General features: G+C 43.2%; 1 protein-coding gene across 2 annotated transcripts; it reads right to left on the bottom strand.

The window, feature by feature from the left end:
- Positions 1-1,850: 1,850 nt before the first annotated feature.
- NAA30 (N-alpha-acetyltransferase 30, NatC catalytic subunit) lies at positions 1,851-26,307 on the bottom strand. Of its 2 annotated transcripts, none has more exons than XM_056545892.1 (5): positions 26,104-26,307; positions 25,291-25,777; positions 10,790-10,913; positions 8,780-8,835; positions 1,851-5,468 (listed from the first exon to the last, which is right to left on the bottom strand). In XM_056545892.1, the coding sequence occupies exons 2-5, from the start codon at positions 25,774-25,776 to the stop codon at positions 5,331-5,333; spliced, it is 804 nt and encodes a 267-aa protein (XP_056401867.1). In that variant the 5' UTR covers position 25,777; positions 26,104-26,307; the 3' UTR covers positions 1,851-5,330. The 2 variants fall into 2 exon arrangements, with proteins under 2 accessions (XP_056401867.1, XP_056401866.1); XM_056545891.1 differs by lacking the exon at positions 26,104-26,307 and adding an exon at positions 25,881-26,074.
- Positions 26,308-26,581: the final 274 nt, after the last annotated feature.

Genomic DNA, 26,581 nt, shown 5'->3' on the forward strand with positions numbered 1-26,581 from the left:
GTCTACTCCTGGTCAGCACCGCTGATTCCCATCAACCCTGGAAGTTTGTCCCTTGGTATTGTTCACCTGGTTGGGAGGGCTGGAGACCGGGCATATTTCTCATCACGCTGACCATTGTTGTGTGTGAGTCCACACAACCGGTATTACGCTATGGAACGCTCTACCTTCTTTTTTGGGATAGGAGGACGGGTTAGGACAGGATAGGAAGTCAAAAGCTTCCTCTGTTGATTTTCTTCCACAACTAGGATTAGGAAGGAAAAACGAGCAATGCCGGGTACTCAGCTAGTAATACAATAAACCTTGAGGTGCTCAATGACAGAAGTGTAAGACCAGCCAGATCTCTACCAAGTGATGTCAACTCTGATCTCTGGAGATACAAGTGACCCCTTGTGGTCATCAGACATCTTAGCATGATTTAAGAGGTTGTCTCAATAGAACATTATATTTCAGGAAGGTTTATGATGCCTTTATAGGTACACATGGACTATTATTCCTGCTTTTCCATGGTGGTTTGTAGTTAAACAATAGGTAAAAAAAAGCTGCAGCTTAGAGATCAGGGTAATACAAATGTACAGAAAAAAACAGAACATAAAGCTTATGTAGAGCACAATACATAAACAACAGAATTCTTTTATTTTACAGCTCACACATTGAACAACCCCACTTAAAATAGTATCTAAAGCTTCAGTGTGAAACATGGCATGTAAAACATTGCAAGGCAGCCTTCCGTAGCCTCCTCCAACACCAGAAAATATCCTCCATGTCAGAGATGGAAAGAAGCCACAGGACAAGACCGCCCAATGCACCGTGATCGTTCAGCACTGAGAAGTATTAAGGCAGATGAAAAGAACACGACGACATATAAATCATCAATTCATCAGTCCAACATTATATGAAACATACCAAATGATATTTAAGAGACCAGCCTCCTAACACATTTCAAGAACAGTTAAAACGCAATGAGTTTCCACAAGTGTTAAAAATTCCAGGACGATACAGTAATGATTATGTGTGGGGATGTAAATCGGATGAGATTGTACTCTCCCAGCCATAGGCTGAAGTGATTGGTTTCCAAGATTTATTTAGGAAATGGATTTACAGTACAAACTCAATTGGAGACAGGTCAACCAAAGCTGGACATACAAATAGAGAACAGAAAATTATTTTTAACTTTTAACGTTATAACTGTAGAAGAAAATATAACCCGCGAAGACCCTCCTAAATAAAATATGGCAGAAAAGCAAGAACTAGAGCAGAGGTTAAGAAATGTACATAGAGTACTGAGCTGTAGAACAGGTAAATTGTTAGTTTTTGCCAAATATCATCCTGTTAAAAAAAAGCATTTCCTGAATTTAAATAAAAAAGAAAACCACCAGTTAATATAAGACTTTGAATTTTCCTATAATTTTTATTTTATGTATTTTTTGGCTATATTTGTTACATATTTCAGAAGTAACCATAGACTGGCCGGTCAACTTTCCCAGACTCATCTTTTCCTTGTACTTCTACATAGTTATAGCAACTTGTTATTTAGGAGTTGAGCAACAACCTAAGAGGCTCCCTTGAGCATCCATTGAAGACATCCATCAGTTAGGTGTCTGAAAATCTCCTTCCAATGTATATGTCCGATATACACTGCCAACACATTGTGAAACTTGGGAAAGCTGGAGGACAACCGAAGTTTCCGCTATTACAGCTCGCTCTGAGCTGTAATAGTGGAAACTTTGTGAAACTTGGGGGACAACCAAAGTTTCCACTATTACAGCTCGGAGCGAGCGGTAATAGTGGAAACTTCGGTTGTCCTCCAGCTTTCCCAAGTTTCACAATGTGTTGGTAGTGTATTTTGGACATATACATTGGAAGGAGATTTTCAGACACCTAACTGATAGATGTCTTCAATGGATGCTACTTAAAGGGGTACTCGTCCCTAGATCGCGGGACCCCCGCGATCTCTGTGCAGTACCCACATTCGTTTCGAACGCTTGGAGTGGGCAGCAGGGGTCGTGAAGTCACCGTCACGCCATGCCTCCCATAGACTTGCATTAAGGGGGCGTGACGTGATGTCACGAGGGGTGTGGCAGTGACGTCACGACCACGGCCGCCTATTCCAAGCGTTCGGAACAAAATGTTCCGAACGCTGGGGCAGCGGAGTACCCCTTTAAGTTTACAAAAAAAGCATACATGATTTCTTACTGGATGTCAGTAAAGAACAACAATATAAATATACATTTATATACTGATGTATATTGGCTCAACAGAGAACAACTTTTCACCATCGGGACCTACCCATACTTTACCACAGAAAGTATACATAGATCTTTATGCATGCCATATTATGACCCAGAGGCAGTATATTTTTTTTCTTTCCTAGCACAAATACTATGAACCCAGGATAAAAGTACCCCAGGCCATATTACAGGTCGGTACTGCCTTTGAGTCATAATATGAGATACAAAGTCATCATATAGTCCTGTATACATCAGATTTTACATTTCTGTGGAATACTACCGCATAACTTTTCTATTACTCCATAAATGCACTGCTAAGGGGGAATGAACCAGTAATCCTGCACTGCATGGTAAAAACACTTCCAGCCTGTTGTCCCATATTACAGCGCTATGGGGGTACCTATGTATAGCCCTTTGCTCACAGCTCCATTGCACAAGTTTTAGACAGTAGTAATACAGCACCAGGACTGTGATCTCCTAAATTAGATTACTAAAGAACCCAATAGGGATTTAAAGTTTTGTTCAGTAGAATACAGGGAGGTGAATTTTGCAGCCATAATATGACTGACACCAAAACAGATTGGAATTTTAAAAAGGGAATCTGTCAGCAGGTAAGGACATACTAACCTACTGAGAGATAATAGGTGCTGTTACCCTAAGCATCAGAATACCTTTAACATTGCACTCTGATGCACTGCTTACCTGTAATTTTATTTTATATATGCAAATTAGGCTGTTTAGTTCCTTGGGGGTGTAACTTTACCCTTCAGTGCACTGAAACAGCCACCACGACACTGCAAAAAGGCAGCTCTGTATTCAGGTCCGTTTACACTGAATTTCCTCAATGGATCTGCACCTCTCAAAATGGTCCAGAATCAGTGCTTATGTCTGCAGCAATAAGTGTAAGCAGATGAAGCACAGAAGGGTGAAGAAAGAACCTCAGGGCCCCAAAATGCCTAATTTAAACATTAACAAAACTGATATTACAGATAAACGAAGTGCCATGTTAAAAAGGTATTAAAATACTAAAAAGGTAACAGTCCCTTTATTAGCAGGTTAGAATACCCGAACCTGCTAACAGGTCGTTCAATAATAAATTAACATATACTGGAAAAAAAAAAGGTTACTTTACTACTTTCTAAGGTCTTTCATGCTTTCCTTTTACTTTGAATAGAAACGGTCAGCTCTTTTGTCTCTGTATAGGACACTCTAGCTTGGAATTCAGCCAAATCTATTTCCCCCACACAAGTTATTGTCAGGAAAGTGTAATATATGGGGGAGATAAAGTAGCTAGCCGAATTCCCGACTAGAGAGTGTTCTGTACATAGGAACGAGAAGTCTATTACATAATGTACATCATGAATAAGCATGAAAGACCACAGAAAGGTAGTAAAATAACTATTTATTAATAAATGGTTGTTTATTAGATGGGCAAAAATAGGTTTCACTGTCAGACGACCCCTCCTGATAGACAAAAACTTATATTCACTGGTGATTTCTGATTTATTTTTTTAACTAAATATCATCCTTGCCAGTAAGTGCAGCTGCACACAAAAAAAAAAAAAAAAAAAAAAAGCTGTATTTGGAAATACGGTATCTACATTTCTTATAGAACAAAAAAAAAATTAAAAAAATAAAAATGCAAAAATGATAGAAATTTTAATACAGCAGAAATTCCAATGTAACATTTCAAGATCTAAAAAGCTTGGAGGGATTAACACAAAAAAAATTATTATTTTGCATGAGGAATTTAGATGAAGAAAAAATTATGACAAAACTGACTAAACGCCATAACAGACAAACTTTAAAATATATATATATAAAAAAAAAAGTTTTCATGCAAAATAGGACTATTAACCCTGCATCGGTGAAGTTTTCCTCCAAGGGGAAAAAAAAAAATGTCAATAATTTAGCTGCATTATAATATACTGTATTTTGAGTTCTTTCCTAAATCAAGTAATGCAAAGGATTTAAATAAAATTTAGAAGAAAGTGAAGCAAAAGCTGAAAACGCCAAAGTCAATTCAGGACGAGAGATTTATTAAAAATGAAAGGAAAAGAAGAAAAATAATATAGCAGAGCGGTTCTTTAGAACTACATCTGTTTTAAATAAAATCATACCAATTTACAATAATTTCTTTAAAACCCCAAGCGCCTACAGAAAAGTGCATCCAGAACCAGCATAGATTTTAATAGTTTTGTTTTCTTCTTAGCAGCTAAATGATTAGTTTCGTTCCCTAGCTTACACTTTTTGAATGCAAAAAAGTGAGGCAGTCACCATTGACCAAAAAAAATAAAAAATAAAATAAAAGTATATATAGAAATAAAAAATAAATTGGAAATAATTTACTTTCAGACCTTTAAATAAAACCAAAGACTGATTTTCTTTCCAAAAAGTTCAGGGGAAAAAGGTGGTTAAAGGATGAAACATGCATTTTAACTTGGAAAGGGGGGCGGGGGGGTAGGGGGTATCCTTTATGGTACAGGCACTGGCAGACGCAATTTCTTTTGTATCACACCCCATCCTGCAATAACATTGGGATTTGCTCATTTATTTTCTTGAATTTACCACCGAGATACCAAGAATGGAAGAGAGTCAATACTGAGAAATCAAATTAAAAATAAATTTTTTTTTTTTGCCTTCCTCAGAAAACTATGGCAAGATTGTAGCAATGTTAGCACAATAATAGAATCTGACAGTATACATTGGCTGCTGTAATTCCTCCCCCCCCCCCCCCCCCCGAGAACCTCAGATTATAGTTCTCACATAGGTTTTGTGATAAAATGTTCATTTTTTGTTTATTTTTTTTCTTCGCTTTTTTTTTCAATTTTTTCTTTAAATCTTTTAATATAACACAGTCAGTAGATTTTGCAAATGAATGAAAATGTCTTGGCTAACAACTGGCACATCTTGCTGGTACCAAATGAAAGTCTTCCTGATGTCGAAAGAAAGAATCCGGTTGATATCAGGACGTACGCGCCATGCCTTAGTGCAACAAATAGTGCGACACGCAATGGGATACTGACGAGAGAGCGCTGCATGGTAGTGAGGTCCTGAACAAGCATCGAATGGGGATTTGTTCCTCGAGGCGACCGTTTTGCCTTAACGCAGCCATAGTTTAAGACGCAGTGCATCAACTCCGTTTAAATAGTATCTGAACAGGCGTTTATCCCGCACAAAACCAAGATTTTCATAAAGTTTCAAAGCAGATTTGTTTGTAATTTCTGTTTCCAGGACAACCTTTATGAAATATGGGGGGGAAAAAAAGGAAAAAGCAATACAAAATTGGTAAAACATCAAACAAAGTAATAAAACAAATAAAGACATTTCTAAAAGGTTTAATATCCACAAAGTAAACTGAAGATTACTGTGGAATATGCAGGGTGGGCCATTTATATGGATACACCTTAATAAAATGGGAATGGTTGGCGATATTAACTTCCTGTTTGTGGTACATTAGTATATGTGAGGGGGGAAACTTTTCAAGATGGGTGGTGACCATGGTGGCCATTTTGAAGTTGGCCATTTTGAATCCAACTTTTGTTTTTTCAATAGGAAGAGGGTCATGTGACACATCAAACTTATTGGGGATTTCACAAGAAAAACAATGATGTGCTTGGTTTTTAATGTAACTTTATTCTTTCCTGAGTTATTTACAATTTCCTGACCACCAATGTGCTGCCCATTGTGTTGGATTGTCAATGCAACCCTCTTCTCCCACTCTTCACACACTGATAGCAACACCGCAGGAGAAATGCTAGCACAGGCTTCCAGTATCTGTATACACTGCTATATACTACTATATACACTGCAGGAGAAATGCTAGCACAGGCTTCCAGTATCCGTACACACTGCTATATACTACTATATACACCGCAGGAGAAATGCTAGCACAGGCTTCCAGTATCCATAGTTTCAGGTGCTGCAGAATGGGCAAAACTAAAATTGGAACAGGACCCTCAGTTTACGCAGAAGATTTTGTTCAGTGATGAAGAAACTTTTATGTGAATGGTGAATTTAACAAACAAAACCACCGCTATTGGTCTGACACTAACCCACATTGGATAGATCCCTCCAAGACTGTTGGAACACAAACATTGATGGTATGGTGTGGTATATGGGGTACAAAGATAGTGGGGCCATTCTTCATCAATGGAAACCTCAAGGCCACTGGATATGCGAAATTGCTACATGATGATGTGTTTCCCTCTTTATGCACTGAAGCCGTCACGTTACCTGAGTTTTTCCAGCAAGATGGTGACCACCACATTATGGGTGTCAGGTCTGAGCATTCCAAGATGAACAGTTTCCTGGAAAGTTGAATGGCCCCCAAGGTCTCTCGATCTGACCCCCTTAGACTTTTATCTTTGGGGTCATCTGAAGGCAATTGTCTATGCTGTGAAGATACGAGATGGGCAGCACCTGAAACTACAGATACTGGAAGCCTGTGCTAACATTTCTTCTGCGGTGTATATAGTAGTATATAGCAGTGTATACGGATACTGGAAGCCTGTGCTAGCATTTCTCCTGCGGTGTTGCTATCAGTGTGTGAAGAGTGGGAGAAGAGGATTGCATTGACAATCCAACACAATGGGCACCACATTGAACACATTTTATAAGTGGTCAGACACTTGTAAATAACTCATGAAAGAATAAAGTTACGTTAAAACCAACTTTGTGAATTTCCCAATAAGTTTGATGTGTCACATGACCCTCTTCCTATTGAAAAAACAAAAGTTGGATTCAAAATGGCAAACTTCAAAATGGCCGCCATGGTCACCACCCATCTTGAAAAGTTTCCCCCCCTCACATATACTAATGTGCCACAAACAGGAAGTTACTATCACCAACCATTCCCATTTTATTAAGGTGTATCCATAGAAATGGCCCACCCTGTAGTTCTACATACACACTCCCGCTCCATTCACTGTCTATGGAAGCTGGAGATTGCTACAGCACTTTCCATAGACAATGAATGGAGCGGCAGTGTCAACACATGACCACCAGTTCTGATGGGAGACTCAGGACTCTGCCTGTTCAAGATTATGGGGGTTCCAGCTGTCAGACCCCATTGTGATCATATACTTACCACCTATCTTGTGGATAGGGGATAAATAATATTAGCGGGACTATTGTATTTTTCTTTGTTTTATACCATGTATATCATTTTCTTATTGTTACTGTGCATGTCTTTTCAATGGTCTTTGTATATACTTTTGCACTTTTGTTTATGCCATTATGTCTGTTGACATTCCTTACCTTTCCCTCTTTTTTTTTTGTACCTCTTTCCCTTCAATACTTATTGTTATATAATAACTTTGAATAAGAAATACCAGTGGGACAAACCATTCAACGCTCATACAACCACAAGCTGTAGAGTACTGTAATAAAATGCCTAAAATAAATCTTTAGCACCTCCGTACACCACTGATCTCACCTGAAGAGTTCATTTTTGTCATACGCCATAAGGGCTCATTCCCACTGAGAAAATTCAGCAAGGAAAAGTTCCTTTGCACCATTTAAAATGATCCAGAACTGTCCATAACAATTTCCCGTGGAAGCAAGTGCGGTCTCGGGACTTCTCTGGCGGATTCTGCCGGGCTATTGTATATGTTCAGCCTTATGCTGGAATTCAATTGTCATCACTATGGAACCTCCGACATGTGAAATGAACAGCGGAACGCACAGTAAACTCAACTGGAAGAGGCTGCAAAGCAGAACGCACATGGAATATTATTGCAAATATTCCCATGCAGATTCTCCATAAACTGAGCCCAAGAATTGGACAGAAAAATTGTGGCCTGTTCCATCAGATTCAAAATAACTGGTGGTGGTGGTGGTGGTGGGGGGGGGGGTAATCTTATGCAAAAAATAATGTGTTAAACGAAGCACCATATGGCGGCATGGAATGGGAGTATAGCTCTGCAGTACAGAGTCGCAGAGACTTCTAGTGCCACCATACAGGCTCCTCAAATTCAATGTCTTTTAGATGACTTTTACCCAGTTACATCAGCTCAATGTATTGTCATGGACAGAGTTCCGACAAACCACACACTTACAATTGTTAAAGGGGTTAGCAAGGAAAAAATTTTTTTATATATATCAACTGGCTCAAGAAAGTTAAACAGATTTGTAAAGTACTTTTATTTAAAAATCTTAATCCTTTCAGTACTTATGAGCTTCTGAAGGTTGTTGTTTCCTGTCTAAGTGCTCTCTGATGACTCGTCTCGGGAACCGCCCAGTTTAGAAGCAAATCCCTATAGCAAACCTCTTCTAAACTGGGCGGTTCCCGAGACATGTGTCATCAGAGAGCACTTAGACAGAAAAGAAAAACCTTAACTTCAGAAGCTCATAAGTACTGAAAGGATTAAGATTTTTTAATAGAAGTAATTTACAAATCTGTTTAACTTTCTGGAGCCAGTTGATATAAAAAAAAAAAGTTTTTTTTCCTGGATAACCCCTTTAAGTGACCATGGAGTTAAAAGGACGGTTTGGATTTTCTTTAAAGTTTAAAAAAAAACAAAAAGAAAAAAAAAAAAAACATTTATTACCTCATCACAATCCCCTTCAACCATGGCATAAATAGCTTTCTTAACCAAAATTGTACCTGCAAAAGGAGAGAGATTCCTGGTAAACTTCAATTTAAAACAAGGATTTCATGCTACGGGTGGTTTTGAAATGCAGTCTCTAGAACAGTGTATTTCAAACAGTCTGCATCCAGCATGCCCGGGCATACTTTGAGTCGAAGTGTTGAAACAGCTGGAGGCACACTGTTTGGAAAACACTGACCTAGGTGGTTTACTGTAACCGTTTTAAAAAATTCTGATATTCACACGTTTATAAGTCACTTAATTCACAGTCTAGCGGAGTACCGCGTTCTGCCATCTTTAGTTGTCCTATGAATGAAGCAGCAGGAGGCATGTGTGACTGCCACTCCATTCCAATGGCAGATTTGGAAGCCCCTTTGATAAGAATGCAGAAGATAAATGTTAAAGGGGGTCTTCCGGGTAAAAACATTTTATCCCTTATCCAAAGGATAGGGGATTAGATGTCTGATTGCGAGGGGCCCGCTGCTGAGACCCCCCTCGATCTCCCTGCAGCACCCGCTTTCTTTGCGGGTGCTGAATCTCCAGTTTCAGAAACCTCTGGGTTTCTGGGACTGCGGACGTGACGTCACACCACACCCCTCCATTCATGTCTATGGATAGGGGATAATATGTTTTTGCCCGGAATACCCCTTTAATGGTGATAATGATATCCATACTGACAGTGGTTCACAAAGAGCCTCCTAATATAATGAGGCAAAGCAGCAGCCCCTTGATTCTGGGGAACGCGAGGGACCTAGCAGTTAGAGCTCCACCAATATCTTAGGGTACGATCACACTGCGTTCCTGCCCCCATTTATCACATCAGTTGGCATTTCACTGAAAACTGGGTGCTGACATATTCTGTTATCGGGAGCAGCTGACCCCATTCACTTCTATAGCCAAACAGAGTCACGTAGCAACTCCTTTCCAAACATATGCGCCATTTGAAAAGCGCAACAGTCCATTAGGAGTCCACTTAAAATAGTGGATATGTCCAAAACAGAGTCACTAGGGGCGACTCCGCTTGGCCATAAAAGTGAATGGAGTCCACTGCTCCCGTTAACAGTATACGCCAGCATCCCGTTTTTGGCATGATGCTGACAGGTAGGATTAACGGGGGCCAGAACGAACTGTGATCCTACCCTTACAGACATGTCCTCGTCACTTCTCATGTTATAAAGCAGTGGTCTCCAAACTGCGGCCCTCCAGATGTTGCAAAACTACAACTCCCAGCATGCCCGGACAGCCAACGGCTGTCCGGGCATGCTGGGAGTTGTAGTTTGAAACATCTGGAGGGCCACAGTTTGGAGACCACTGTTATAAAGCACTCGAAAAAAGAGGTAATTTCTTCCAAAAAAAAGCACCACGGTTATCCTCAGTTCAATTAAAGTGAATGGAGCCAAGTTGTAATATCCCACACAACCCCAGGAGAGGTGTGGAGCTGTTCATGAAAGAAATTAGCTCAGTTATTTTTTATTCCTACAATAAACCCTTTATTGGGTCTGAATTGCTGTCCATTGTCAAAGGTAAAAAAGCTGAATTTTCAAGGCAGCTTGGTAAATGGAGAACACATTGTGACGTATTTACTAAACTGCACAAGGACAGTAAAGCAAAATACTGTAACTTGTGAAAGTATATAAAAGTGAAAAAAGCACTTCAAGAGGACAAATACACTGTAAGATACCCTGGGGAACACCTGCATTGGATTTTTACAGTACATTTGACACTTCAGACCACAATTTTGGAAACCAGGGCCAAGCTGCACCCTGCATTTCTGACAGGCTGGGTTCACACAGTAATTTGGTCAGTATTTTGCCCATAAATCAGGAGATGATTTTTGTTTTGGCTAAAAATATTGATCAAAATGAGGACCGACATGTGAACCCAGCCTGAGAAGCCCAATCTTACACGCTTATGATGTCTATGGGACTTGGAATCTCTTCTTGAGTAAATGGCAAAAAGCAATGCCCTTACCAATGCCCTTTCTTCTATACTTTGAGTCCACAGCCAACATGGCTATATAACCTCTTCGGAACATCTTTTTGTGCATATCCAACTTGCAGACAATGGCACCTACACATTCCTCTTCTACCATGGCCTGGAAGACAAAGCACATTGCAAAATACAGTGTACAAAATACAGCGTACTGACAATATACACAATGCTTGGACCGAGGAGTCAATTGTGATTTTTTTGTAAATTAAAAAGGGGTATTCCAACTTAAAACACATCCCCTGTCGACTGAATAGGGGCAAGTATCTTTGTGCCCCAAGATCTCGAGTCACTCCAGTCATCATGCTGAATTCAGATGCTCATATAGGCAATAAATGTAGTGACCAGTCTCTCCATTAAGACAGGGGATTTGGGTAACCATTCTCAAGAACGCTGGCAGTCCCAGCAGTTCTACGCCCCACGATCAGACACTGTATAAAGTTGGAATAATCCTCTAATTTTCAAAAGGTTAGTAATAACGTGGCTAGATATGTATGCTATATGTCTGCCCCCCCCCACAGCGCTTTTAATATACATATGGCCCCCGCTGCCACTCACAATGTTCATTTTTAAAAACCCTGCGGAAAGCCCTGAATGGCTCCTCAGTACCGGCCATTCAGGGCTCCGTGCGGGGGATTTAAAAATGAAAGTTAAAACACACCATACATCGCAGGGTTGCGGAGCTTGCCGCCCGCTCCCCTGCTTAACTTCTGATCACATGGGGTCTCAGAAGTGATACCTTGTGGGATCAATCCCTCAGCCCCTGTACTACAACACCCATCATGGAACAGACTCTGTTCCATGATGGGGGTAGTAGTACAAACACTAATGTAGCCTCCCCAGCTGTCTGCAGACTCCCACAGCCAGGGAATTACTACTCCCATCATGGAAACAAGTCTGTTCCATGATGGGAGTAGAAGAAGTCCCAGCTGTGGGAGTCTGTAGGCAGAGGTGGTAAAACAGCCGTACATGAAGGATGTTATAACGGGTCTTAACGGATGACTATGCCCGTTATTTTGATGGACATTATTCAGTCGTAAGCACAAGTTATTTCATCCGTTATTATACAGAAAACAATTGTTTAATAACGGATGAATACTCAGTGTGAAAGGAGCCTAATCAGGCCGGCCTAAAAGTATCAAAACAACATGTTAGATCAACCACAAGGTAAAGGGTGTAGAAAAGAAAAACACCAAATCTGCAAAATTTTACAATTTCATTTTCACTTCACTATATATATATATATATATATATATATCTATATATAATTTTTTTTGGATCGGAGAATGTGTTATTGAAAAATGTAAAAGGTATCATTATAGTAGGTAGTTATGGCTATTATAGGGCGAGAAGGAAAACCATGAGTGTAAAAGCGAAAATTGGTCCGGACAAGTGGATCGTCATGAGAGACAAGTAGATTTTGCTCCGTTTTAGGCCCGTGGACAAGTAGTTTTTTTTTTTTTAATTAAATTTCCACACCCCTGCAACATACCCTATCCCTTTCTTCTCAGGGAGATAAACTTTTCTGGCAGAGTTATTCTCCCCACTCTTTATTTAGCGTATAAGCATGCATGTCATATGTCCTTAGCCTATAATATCAGGTACAGCTGGCTAAGAATTATGTGGATATCATGAGAAGACTTTCGCTGTATTAATCTATACTGCCCCTTTAAATGTCAAAGTTTCCTAATGTCTTTGCCTTGTTAAAATGAAAGCAAGTCTGATCTAGCATTATTATGTTATAGAGCAGGGGGAGCTAAGTATATTTTATGGTATTGAGGGAAAAGATTCAGTAGATCTTGTATTTTATTCAGTTATTCTGGCCCCAGGAGTCCAGTGGAAGTGACTGATCACTTTCCCTGTATAAGGCGGCATAGAGAATAGAGAACTGTCAATTACTGATTAGGATATAGCAAGGAAAAAGGGACCTTCACACAGGCGCTCGGAAGTCCAGAATGATCTCACAGCCAGGTCATAGAAGTGGATTAAAGTTCAAGCTTTATTGGTTCATAGCAACAATAACTCGTTTCAGGGTGTAAATACCCCTTCTTCAGATTGACAGATTAGTTCTAATCTGTCAATCTGAAGAAGGGGTATGTGCACCCCGAAACGAGTTAATGTTGCTATGAACCAATAAAGCTTGAACTTTAATCCACTTCCATGACCTGGCTGTGAGATCATTCTGGACTTCCGAGCGCCTGTGTGAAGGTCACTTTTTCCTTTCTATATCCAGTTCACTTACAGGACATCCATCTGGACCCATCCCGAGACCTGCTAGCTTGCACAGAATCCTCTTCTTGCACCTCAGATTGAGGTTACATGTGTATTTAATATACACTCCAGGTGAGCGGCCATCTATCAGACCCCCCTACCCACCCCCACTTTTTGTGGGGAGAAACCTGTCTCCCAGGGTAATGCACTAGGTGCCTTTTTGGGCCTCTTTTTTTCTTATTTATTTACAAATTACTGATTAGGACCCCGCACTGGACTCAAGAATAGACAGACATTAAATAAAATACAAGATTTGTTGAATCTTTCCCCACAAAACTATATATCAATCTGCTTAGCTCCTCCTGCTCTCTGGATATTAGAGTAAGCAGCATGTACATGACCACCGGTTCCCTTTAAAGGGGTACTCCTCCCCTAGACATCTTATCCCCTATCCAAAGGGTGCAGCGCTGGAGGCCCGTGACACCCCTCCCATAGACTTGCATTGAAGGGACGTAGTCGTGACGTCACAAGCATCGCAAGTCATCCGGTACGAGTGAAGTTTGCTCCGTGCACCATATGTCTGGGGTGCCGCAGCTAAGATGGAGGGGGTCACCAGTGGCAGGACCCTCGCAATCAGACATCTTATCCCCTTTCCTTTGAATAGGGGATAAGATGTCTAGGGGCGGAGTACCCCTTTCAGGCCTAGGTCTACACAGCATTCTTCTGCACATATAATGCGCCTTAAAAACACATACAAATAGTGGGGGAGATTTATCAAAACATGGGCAGAGGCAAAATTGCCCATTTGCCCTTAGCAACCAATCAGATTACTTCGTTCATTTTTCATAGGCCTTGTTAAGAATGTAAGAAACGATCTGATTGGTTGCTATGGGTAACTGGGCAACTTTTCCTCTGCACAGGTTTTGATAAATCTCCCCCAGTATGTGTACCACTGTTTCTTAAAGGGGTATTCCAGGAAAAAAAAAAACTTTAATACAAACTGGCTCCAGAAAGTTTAACAAATTTGTAAATTACTTCTATTAAAAAAATCTTAATCCTTCCAATAATTATCAGCTGCTGAAGTTGAGTTGTTGTTTTCTGTCTGGCAACAGTGCTCTCTGCTGACATCTCTGCTTGTCTCGGGAACTGCACAGAGTAGAAGAGGTTTGCTATGGGGATTTGCTTCTACTCTGGACAGTTCCCGAGACACGCGTCATTAGAGAGCACTTAGACAGAAAAGAACAACTCAACTTAAGCAGCTCATAAGTACTGAAAGTAGGGATCGACCGATATCGTTTTTTTAGGGCCGATAGCCGATAACTTATACCGTTATTCCGGTATAAATTATTGGCTATTCATCCCCCCACGACACCGCTGCAGATCATTGATTTAAAGCGTGCACTTTAAATCAATGCACTGCAGTGGCTTTCGCGGTGCCATAGGCCGCCGCCAGCTTCTCTCCCCCTACCTGTCAGGGTGGTCCGGGCCATCCTTCCTTCCTGTAGTGTCCGGCAGAATTCCGGGTGGAGGGTGAACCGGTCCGGGCTGTCCTTCTCCGGGGGTCTTCTTCTCCACTCCGGGCAGGCTCTGGCTTAGTAACGCTGCATAGACGCTGCTGCGCAGCGACGCACCTGACGTCACGGCGTAGCGGCGTCTATGCAGCGTACTAGGCCAGAGCCTGCCCGGAGTGGAGAAGATGACCCACGGAGAAGGTCAGCCTGGACCGGTTCACCCTCCACCCGGAATGCCGCCGGACACTACAGGAAGGATGGATGGCCCGGACCACCCCCATTACGGGTAAGTTTAATTTTTTTTATTGACTCGGAGGGTGGGGGAGGGGCCCGACCGGTATGGGCAAAAATCCATACCGGTATACCGCCCAGCACAACGGTGGGGGGTGCGACGCGGTGCGGTGGGTCAAGGGGGCGGTCGCGGTGTGGTGGGTCGGGGGTGGGTCATTATCAGCTTATCGGCAAGGTAATTGCCGATACCGATAATGACCAAAATCGTGATTATCGGCCGATAATATCAGCCATACCGATAATCGGTCGATCCCTAACTGAAAGGATTAAGATTGTTTAATAGAAGTAATTTATAAATCCGTTTAACTTTCTGGAGCCAGTTGAGATATAGATATATATATATATATATATATATATATATATATATATATATATATATATAGATAGATAGATAGAGATATATAGATAGATAGATAGAGATATATAGATAGATATATAGATAGATATATAGATAGATATATAGATAGATATATAGATATAGATATAGATATATATATATATAGATATATATATAGATATAGATATAGATAGATATATATATATATATATATATATATATCTATCTATAACATTTTCCTGGATAACCCCTTTAATGTTGGTTTGCATTAACTGCAGCACATATTTTTTTATTTTTTTTTTGGTGCACATTTAATACACAGTGTACTCGGTAAAATGCCCAAATACCGTATGTGGCAGAAATCCAAGGCAACCCTCAGAATTTTTGTTGTATTTTTTTTCTCACATATATGCCATGTGAACATACCTTAGCACCCCTTCCTACAACGTACAAAGCTTTCACAGCAATATAAGCGACACTGTCATGGTGACACTGAGCACCGCTTTCCATCTGTCTCAATACGTACAAATGAAAAACGATTGTGTGGACTCCACCCTGCTTAAAGCCCCATACTCTTTGTGCTGGTATATAAGGAATGCATTGGGAGCAGACAGGTTTTGACACGCTTGCCCCCAGAGTGGCATTACCTCATACTTTGTAGGCATGAATCAAACATCTATCACCTACCTCGGCGTTTCCCAACCAGGGTGCCTCCAGCTGTTTAAAAAACTACTACTCCCAGCCGTTGGCTGTCCGGGCATGCTGGAAGTTGTAGTTTTGCAACAGCTGGAGGCACCCTGGTTGGGAAACACTGACCTACCTATTGTACTTGTCTATATTTCTTATTTAAAAAGCACCTGTCACATGAAAACACCATCTGTCCTCTACTACTCTGCACTGAAAATAGAGAGGGCAGTATGTGCATTTTTGAGAGTCCATCTTGCGCCCTTTCACACAAGTGGCACGTTACTCCAGAGTAATCCCTAACATGTGGTCAGTAACTTGGCCCGATGGCAGATTGCCGTGACTAATGCCGGACATCACCGATCACGGTGATGCCTGGCATAACATTTTTGGAAACCACAATCAAAGTTGACTGCTGCATCTTTAAAAATAAATAAATGAAAAGAACTTAGGCTGGGTTCACACCAGGTTTTTGCAATACAGTTTTTTTTTTCAGGTTTTTGATAAAAAACGGATTCCTCAAAACCTGACTAAACTGTATCAAAACGTGTGTACAAAGTTTTATCTGTACACGGTTGAAAACCGTGTTCGGTTTGAAAAGTGATGTCCGGTTGCATCCGTTTTTTAAGAAAAAAAACGCATACATTTTGAACTTTTCACTCCATTATGAATAAAGTTTCACTTGTTTGATTGAAATTCCAAGAAAAAAAAACTGTGCAAAGTCAAAAACCATATGGTAAAAAATGGATGGAACCGTACAAACATACAGTTCTGTACGGTTCCCATTGACTCCCATGTTAAAAAAAAAAAACGTATACGGGTCAATACGGTTTTTCACCTGGACCAAAACCTACCACGGTTTTCTGTCCAGAAAAAAAAAAAAAAAGTAAAAAACCATGTGGTGTGAAAAACAGAGACAACCGTGTGCAATATGGTGCATACGGTTTTGAATGGAAAGTCTATGGGCACGGATTTCTGTACAGTTGCATACTTTTTTTTTTTTTTTTTTTTAAACCGTATCCAAAAACTGTATAGAAAATCGTGGTGTGAATCCACCCTTATCCGGGCTGCTCAAGACCGCTGCGGTGTCCTGATAATCTTAGAGGACAGCGAGAGGTCCCCTACCTGGGTCCTGGTCGATCGGCGCTCCAATGCTCTAGTCAGCCATTGAAGGCCAGAGCACTGGAGTACAGATGACACTGATCATTGCTGTACTAAGGAGCAGCACAGAACAGTATATGCAATCAGAAGATTGCATGTAATAGTCTTCTGTGGGGACTTAAAAAAAAATAAAAATGTAATTGTAAATAAATGTGATTTAAGCCCTTCCCTAATAAAATTTTTTGAATCATTGGGGGTGGGGGGGTCATGACATAATTTTAACAAAAACAAACATATGTGGTATCGCCGTGTAAGTAAATGTCCAAACTATAAAAGAACAATGCAAATATTTATATATATATTAGGGATTTTTAATTTTTGCACTCATTAAAAATAATGATATAATGATATTAAAAATAATGAGTCCTCAAGGGGTTAAACACATACTGTGGACAGCAAATTTGTCTCCATTCTGTGAAAAAAACCTACCTTTTACTAGCAGCAGGTTGCCCGCTGTGGGAATCCCGCTGCGAGTTACGCTACCATTGATTTAAATGGGTCCGAAGACAGGCTGCAATAGTGTCAGATTTGCGGACTGTCCGCGGACATATTCAAATGAATGGTAGCGTAACTCGCAGCAGCTTTCCCGCAGCGGGAAACCCATTGTTAGTTACTAGCGTGTGAACGCACCCTTAAGAGGAACTCCGGTACTGAAGTTCTTATCACTTATCCACAGTATAGGGTGTAAGCGTCTGATTGGGACCAACCCCCTCCCCCAAAAAATGCATTACACTTTTCCTTTGTATGTTCCCTCCTGTCCATCATTGACACAGAGATTGCGTAACGTGTGCGCGGACGAGGCGCTAAGACTACTAAAAGCATAATCAAGTCTACCGTTTTTGTGGACGCAAGAATCTGGATTTCAGCGGCAGAAATCTCTGTGGTGAAAATGCCATCGTGTGAACAGTGCAGCAGAATGCCATTAAAGGGGTACTCCACTGGAAAACATTTTTTTTTTTTTTTTTTTTTTTAAATCAACTGGTGCCGTTGGCTGTCCGGGCATGCTGGGAGTTGTAGTTTGCAACAGCTGCAGGCACCCTGCTTGGCAAACACTGCACCAGATAAAAAACATGCAGTTTTGTGATCTAACATGCTTGTACTTTTAAAGCCTAAACACTTTCAGGACCTCTGCTTGCTGGAGGTTAATGGCAGCATTCTTCCTTTCACCCAGCGCTGGTCAGTGCTGTAGAACACGAGAGGGATTAAGCACCTGCCCGAGCCGCCCGCAGTGTGCCAGAGGCAGCATGGCATCTGGGTGTTGTTCACATAGCACAGCTGATGACAGGAATGAAAGGCTCATGTGTCAGAGAAGCATTTGGCAGCAGCTGCAGATGGTGGATTTCTTGCTGTCACCTCCGTGCAGTAGATGAGGCCATTTTGTGCGGGCTGCCACAACCCTTAACCTACCTTCCGCAGCTCCCCCATTGCCACTGGGATCGCTCTTCCACCCTGCTCCCCTGTTTTTTTTTCTGCTTTTGGTGCCCAACATATCACACGGCACTCGGCTAGTTGCCGGATGCAGTAATGTCCCACCTCGGCCGGTGATCGGATGAGCAGCAGTAATATAACGGGTACATCACACTGCCATTCACTGGCTGAGGCTGGAGATAAGCTGAGCACTGTGACGTGTCAGGCAAGGAAGAGGGAGCAATTCTGTGGCAATTCAGGTTTGGTATTTGAGTTGCGGCAACTTGGGCATAATGGCAAAACAATGTTTTTAGACAGAATTCTTCTTTAACCTCTAAAGGACGCAGGGCGTATCTGTACACCCTGCTCCCTCAATGTAACGTCAAAGCGGGTCGGTCCCAGTGGCTAACGATAGCTCGGACCCGTGGCTAATACCAGACATCGCTGATCACGGTGATGCCCGGTATTAACCCTTTAGATGCGGCGATCAAAGTTGATCACCGTGTCTAAAAGTAGAAAAAAAAATAAATAAAGCATTCCCGGCAGCTTAGTCTGGCTGATCGGCACCACAGCTGTTAAGACGCAAGGAGGGTCCCTTCCTGCCTCCTCGTTGTCCGATCGCCGATTCACTGCTCTGAGCCAGAGATCCAGACAGGAGCAGTGGAGCGCCGATAACACTGATCAATGCAATGCTATGGCATAACATTGATCAGTGTCTGCAATCAAGGTATTGAATGTTATAGTCCCCTATAACAGTGCAAAAAGAAAAGAAAAAAATTATGTGATTTGAATCCCATTTAAAAAAAATACTATGTAAATAAAAATATAAACATGTGGTATCGCGGCATGTGCAAATGTCCAAGCTATAAAAATATATCATAAATTAAACCGCACAGTCAATGGTGTACACGTAAAAAAAATTCCAAAGTCCAAAATAGTGTATTTTTGGTCACTTTTTATACCATTAAAAAAAAGAAAAAGCAATCAAGAAGTCTGAACAAAACAAAAATGCTACCGATAAAAACTACGACGCAAAAAAAGAGCACTCATACTGCCCCGTACATTGAAAAATAAAAAAAAAGTTATACGGGTCAGAAGAAAACATTTTTAAACGTATACATTTTTGTGCATGTAGTTAGATTTCTACCAGAAGTAAAACAAAATCAAACCTATATAAGTAGGGGATCATTTTAATTGTATGGACCTATAGAATAAAGATAAGGCGTCATGTTTACCGAAAAATGCACTTTTTTTTTCAAATTTTGTCCCACAAATATTTTTTGGGGGGTTTTGCTGTAGATTTTTGGGTAAAAGGACTGATGTTATTACAAAGTAGAATTTGTGGCGCAAAAAAACAAGCCATCATATGAGTCTGTATGTGCAAAATTTAAAAAGTTATGATTTTTAAAATGTAAGGAGGAAAAAACAAAAGTGCAAAAAACTGAAAAACGCTTAGTCCTTAAAGGGTTAAGATTACGTGTGGCCACACATCACATGGGGCAACGTGCACTGATTTTCAAAGTTATGCTGTTAAAGTGAAAAACTTAAAATACCACCTATCCGGAAAAGCTTCATTACATATGATAGATGTCCAAAAGACGCCTGGGTCACCCAATATAGGCCAAAATAGCACTTGACAGGCCTAGGCTTTATTATAGTCAATACTGATATACTATAAAGCAGCATCTAGTAAAAACGTAAACCACGTTGGGCATGTTTTTACCGAGGTAGCCTACAGGCATTTGTTTAAGTATATATCAGGAGCTGCTCTGGGCAAATACATTGAATGCAGTTTGATCACATCCTTAGGCTTTGTTCACATCTGCCTTGTGACTCCAGTCCACAACTTAAGCCAAAATACCCTCCTGGTTCTGTGGCAAACTTGGAAAACACATTGCTCAAGGAAGTGTTTCCTAACCACAGTGCCTGCAGCTATTGCAAAACTACAACTTCCAGCAAGTCACCCTATTGTGGCAATAACAAAAATAGCAAAAAAAAAAAAAGTCACATGCGACTTTCATTCCAGTCAATACTAGCAACGTCATCATGAGGGCCTTGCAACCTAAAACTCATCAAATTTGGATTTTGTGCGTCTTTCGTGTGCCGGGGTGTCACATGTCCCAATGCAAATATACATGAGATGCTGCAGTCTTTATGTCACCCCAGTAACCCTAGCCTTAAAAGGGGTGTCTGTTGAATATTATCTTATCCTCTATCCACAGGAAAGGGGATATGTATCTGATAGCAGGGGTCTGGACACTGGGATCCCCCATGATCTCCAGCTCTTAGACTGAGCACATGATGGAGAACAGTGTTTCCCAAACGCGGTCCTCAAGCACCCCCAACAGGTCATGTTTTTAGGATTTCCTTAGTCTTCCACAGGTGATATAACTGTAGTGATGCCGGATTCACTGACCATAATAATATCACCTGTGAAAGACTAAGAAAATCCTGAAAACTTGACCTGTTGGGGGTGCTTGAGGACCGCGTTTGGGAAACACTGCTGTAGAAGGCATGCTCTCCTTTCATTTGTATAGGAGCGCCAACTACAACATGGACTCACTGAGAGCCAAGGTCCAGTTTAGGAGATTGGGGGGGGGGGGTCCCAGTGGTCGGACCCACGTGATCAGATACTTATTTTTACCGGCTAACCCCTTTAATGTATTAGTCTCTCACTGTTCCCAAAGTAAATGGACCATGCTTGGCTCACTCTGAGCACTGGACATGTTTATTATCTCCAACCGAGCGTGTTCAGTCCTTCTGCATTGACCTAAAGAATAAGTGACTTCCATTCTCAATTAGTTGGGCCCAATCATCAGATAACTATCCCCTATCCTATAAAAAGGTTAGAAGTTATTTTTAGGATAACCCTTTAATAACATGTGGCCTCCACTATTCCAAGCTACTGGTCAGTAAAATCTGAACCATTTCTGCAGTAAATCCACATACATTATTTTGTGCAGATTTGCTGAGCACCTTTCCGTATTTAATCTGTCTCATGTGCATTTAAAGCGAAACGGTCACCAAGAATATGTTTGTGAAGCTCCACACACCGTGCACTAGGGCGTCACAAACATATTCTAGGCATACCTATAGTGGTACACTAAGCTGCTTTATACTTCCAGAATCAAGCTTTATAATCCCATCGGGAGTCAAGCTGACAGTGGGGGAGGCAGAGCCCGGGGTCCGTTCTGCTCGAACCAAACCGCCTCTTTCTGCCTACATCGCACAGTTAACTGACAGGCAGAGCTACACAGGGACGCGGCAGGCAGAGAAGTCTCATGCTCAATGTTACTAAAAAACGTATCCCCTATCCGTAGGAGAAAGGATACGTTTTAGATCGAAGGGGGGGGGGGGGGTCCAACCGCTATCATCTGTACGGAGCCCCAGTTCTCCCACAGAGCGGCATGTCACAACCCCTCCCCCTCCATATATCGCAATGGGGGAGCCGCTCGGCAATCTCCGCTCTCCCATAGAGATATATGGAGGGGACATGTCAGAACCCAGACGATTGCGGGGTATCCGATCATGCAGATAGAGGATAAGTTTTTGAGTAACAGTGAGCATGAGACTTCACTGGGAGTCCCGACCACCGGGAAATCCCTCATTTTCCAGAACGGGGCCTTGTCTCTGTGTCGGCACCCCTTCCATGCACTGTCTATAGGAAATGCTCCATATCTCCGATGCTCCCATAGACAGTAAACATGTCACTACGTACAAAGCGAGAGTCCGTTCTGGTGATTAAAAGATAACTCCGGGATGTACAACTTATCCCCTATTCTAAGGATAGGGGATAAGTGTTAGTTCGCGAGGGGATAAGTGTTAGTTCGCGGGGACCCCCCCCCCCCCCCCGGCATATCTCCCGAATGGAACCCTCCGGCTCCATGCAAGAAATTAGCATTTTCGACCACTGCTGCAAGCGGTGGCCGACACGCCCCCTCCATACAGTTTTATGGGAGAGCCGGAGGGCTGCCCAACTGCATGGAGTGGCGTGTTGGCTGCAGCTTCGTGCTGAGGCCGAAAATGCTCATTTTATGCAGGAAGTCGGGGTTCTGTTCAGATCGCGGGGGGCCCAAGCGGTCGGACCCCCCGTGATCTAACTCTTAATGTGAAAAAGACAAAAAACAACAAGGTGCGCTCCTAGTGTGGACGGTATAGCAGAGTGGCTTCAATGTGCACAAAAATTGAAGGCTTACCACATCGTGTTGTGCTAAGAGCACAACACCTCAGCAGGCATATAGACTTGCAGGAAGAAATGGAGGTCAGCAGCCACGGTTTCCTTTCCAGGTTCCTCTCGGTCGCTGGATGGGCAATGAAAAGTGGTGGATAAAATCCAGGAAAACAGGAATTACCATACGGCGCTTTTACTCCTGGGACAGATGCAGGCAACAGTCCATATGACAGGTTAGTTCTTTATTGTGCACAATAAAGAACTAACCTGTCATCTGGACTGTTGCCTGCATCTGTCCCAGGAGTAAAAGCGCCGTATGGTAATTCCTGTTTTCCTGGATTTTATCCACCACTTTTCAGTGATCTAACTCTTATCCCCTATCCTTAGAATAGGGGATAAGTTGTACATCCCAGAGTTCTCCTTTAAAGGGTTACTCCGCTCCCCAGCATTCAGGAACTCAATGTTCACATTGAGTTCCTGAACACTGTGTGCGGGCTTCTGTATGCACGCCCGACCCCTCGTGACGTCACAGCCTGCGCCCTCAATGAAAGTCTATGGGAAGGGGGCGCGACGGCCCTTGTGATGTCACGAGGGGTTGGGCGTGAACACGGAAGCCCGCACACAGCGTTCAGGAATTCAATGTTCCGGATGCTGGGGAGCGGAGTAATCCTTTAAGGAGGGTCACAATGATCAGGCACTTATCCTCTACCCTGCGGATGAGTTTTAGAGCAGTGGAGTACCCCTTAAAGTGTACCTGTCGTCAACAAAATCTTTTTATATAATTTTAGATAATACCATTATATGTATATTTGTAATATACATTGGTTAAAAATTGTGTGTATTTTTGGGTGAAAAAACGCTGCCCCTGCTGCTATTGTCTGTGTGTCTCTATGAGGAGTCCAAAAACAGGAAGTGAGTGCAGGACAAGCAGGGCTCTGTGCAGACTCCTGGCTTGTCAATCATCCTGATGTATGAGCCAGGACCATGTTATAGAGCCTCTGCACACTGTCCTGCTTTTCCTTAGTGCACAGATCCCTGCTTGTCCACCCTCACTTCCTGTATTCGGACTCCTCATAGAGACACACAGGCAATAGCTGCAGGGACAAAAATATACACTTTTTAACCAATGTACAGTGGTCCCTCAACATACGATGGTAATTTGTTCCAAATGAACCATCGTTAGTTGAAACCATCGTATGTTGAGGGATCTGTGCAATGATAAGTATAGGAAGTTATATTCACCTGTGCCCACCGCTCCAGACCGTCACCGCTGCCCTGGATGTCGCCCTCCATCGCCGCGTCCATGGAGTGTCCCCACCGCTTCGGACCATCTCTGCTGCCTGGGATCGTCGCTCTTCATCGCTGTCATCACCTCGCTGCGCACACCACTCCTATTGGATGACGGGACGGTGTACGCGGTGACGTGATGATGAAGGAGAGCGACGGCGAAGCAGCGGAGCCCGAAGAGGACGGTCCGGGAAAAGTTGTAGACAGGTGAGTGACATTACCGGAGCACACGGGGCACCTTAAACTGCTATCCGACGGCAGCTGAAGCAGTCTGCGCTGCCGGATAGCCGTTCATGCGATTTCCCCGACATACAAAAATATTGTATGTTGATGCTGCCTTCAACATGCGATGGCCTCTGACAGGCCATCGTATGTTGAAATTATGGTATGTCGGGGCCATCGTAGGTCAGGGGGGGGGGGGGGGGTCACTGTATATTACAAATATACATATAATGGTATTATCTACATTATATAAAAAGTTTTTGTTGATGACAGGTACACTTTAAATCACCAGGGAGGAACAGTAGGAGATTTCAGCACCAAGTGTGGCAGAATTGTGAATACAGTGGTCCCTCAACATACGATGGTAATCCGTTCCAAATGAACCATCATTTGTTGAAGCCATCGTATGTTGAGGGATCCGTGCCGTGCAATGTTAAATGTAGGACGTTGTACTCATCTGTCCCCGCTGCCCTGGATGTCGCCGTCCATCGCTGCCGCCACGTCCCCGGGGTGTCCCCACTGCTCCGGATGTCTCTGCTTCTCTGGGATAGTCGCTCTCACGTCGCTGCCATCACGTCACTACGCACGCCGCTCCTATTGGATGACGAGGCGGCGTGCGCGGCGACGTGATGACGACGATGGAGAGCGCCGGCGATGCAGGGAATCCCGAAGTGGAGCTCCGGAGCGTCAGGGACAGGTGAATGACCATCATTGGACCACACGAGGCACCGTAAACGGCTATCCGGTGGCAGCTGAAGCAGTCTGCGCTGCCGGATAGCCGTTTATGCGATGGCCCCGACATACAAAAGCATCGTATGTTGAAATGAGGCCATTGTATGTTGAAATGATCGTAGGTCGGGGGGGGGGGGGGCGGCGGGGTCACTGTATATTACAAATATACATATAATGGTATTATCTACATTATATAAAAAGTTTTCGTTGACAACAGGTACACTTTAAATCATCAGGGAGGAACTGTAGGAGATTTCGGCACCGAGTGTGGCAGAATTGTGAATACAGCTCTGGATAGGTCATAGAATTAGCTTTTCCTCAACCTGCGGCTGTCGAGCTGCTGCAAAACTACAATGCCCATCATGCCCTGACAGCCTTCGGCTGTCAGGGCATGATGGGCATTGTAGTTTTGCACCATCAGGCGAGGCAGGGTGAAGCCTGACAGAAGTGATTGACAGCTGTCACTCACCAGGAAGCAGAGCTGCGGCCAGTTGTGGATGAAGTATCGGTAGGTGTATATGGAGTAGGGCTCGGACAGGTCCTTGGTGATCAGTCTCATGATATCGGGCATTTGCAGCTCGGACTCGTATCGCACGTATCGGATGGAGCCGTCCTCCCCGGGGTGGTGCAGCAGGGAGCAGGCGGCCATGCGGGAGGCCAGCGCGGCCCCGTCCTCCTCCTGCAGCCGGTCCAGCCCGTTGGGGGCGCCAGTCCGTTCATCGTTGAGCGGCGGGGGAGGCAGCTTGCTCTTCAGGGCCTTGATGTGCCGCAGGTCGGGGCTGATGAGGCCGTTGAGCTGCTGGTGATGGCGGTGATGGTGGTGGGGCCCGCGGTGGGGCTCGTACCGACCTTCGTCCTCCTCCTCGCCGTCCTCTTGCTCGTCTCCCGGCGGCAGGGCGAGGCCAGCCCCGGGGTAGTGTGAGAGCACGCTAGGCCCAGACGGTGCGTCAGCCATCCTGAGGAGAAACAAACGTCCGCAGCGTTATAGACACCCAGCCCGGCCCCTCATCACTGCTCACCCCGCACACACCCGCACTCTCTATCCGGAGCTCCGCTCACCCGCGGCCGTAAAGGGAAGCCGCCGCCGCCGGCAGTCGGGACGCAGCGTTTCCGCCTCGCTTTTTTACGACACTTCCGGCAGTGCAGCTCCGGGGCCTCCGGGTAGAGGGGGGACTGTCATTGCCGGGGCTGAGCCCTCCGCTGGGCGGACATATGGGCTCTGTGATCGTCCGAGCTGATCGGGGGGGGGGGGAAGCGACAGCGGGTGATATCGCCCAACTACCTGAGAAAAGTCACGTGCTGACTCTAGGGTTATCCACAGCAACCAATCACAGCGCAGCTTTCGTTTTTTCGAAGAGCTAAGAAAATGAGAGTTGTCATGTGATTGGTTGCTATGAGCAACAGATTTTTTTTTTTGATTTCTTTAACCCGCCCCTTTGTTACCCCTAGCAACCAGTCGCAGAACAGCTTTCGTTTTTCCAAAGCGCCAGAGACTAGAACATGAAAGTGGTCATGTGATTGGTTTCTATGAGCAACAGATTTTTTTTTTAGATTTCTTTAACCCGCCCCTTTGTTACCCCTAGCAACCAGTCGCAGAACAGCTTTCGTTTTTCCAAAGCGCCAGAGACTAGAACATGAAAGTGGTCATGTGATTGGTTTCTATGAGCAACAGTTCTTTTATTCTCCTTAAGGGTACGTTCACATGTGCTTATTTTTGCTGCTGCAGATTTTGCTACCCGTTGACTTTTATGGGCAACAAA

The sequence above is a fragment of the Hyla sarda genome, chromosome 11 (genome assembly GCF_029499605.1).
Source record: "Hyla sarda isolate aHylSar1 chromosome 11, aHylSar1.hap1, whole genome shotgun sequence".
Lineage (NCBI taxonomy): Eukaryota > Metazoa > Chordata > Amphibia > Anura > Hylidae > Hyla > Hyla sarda.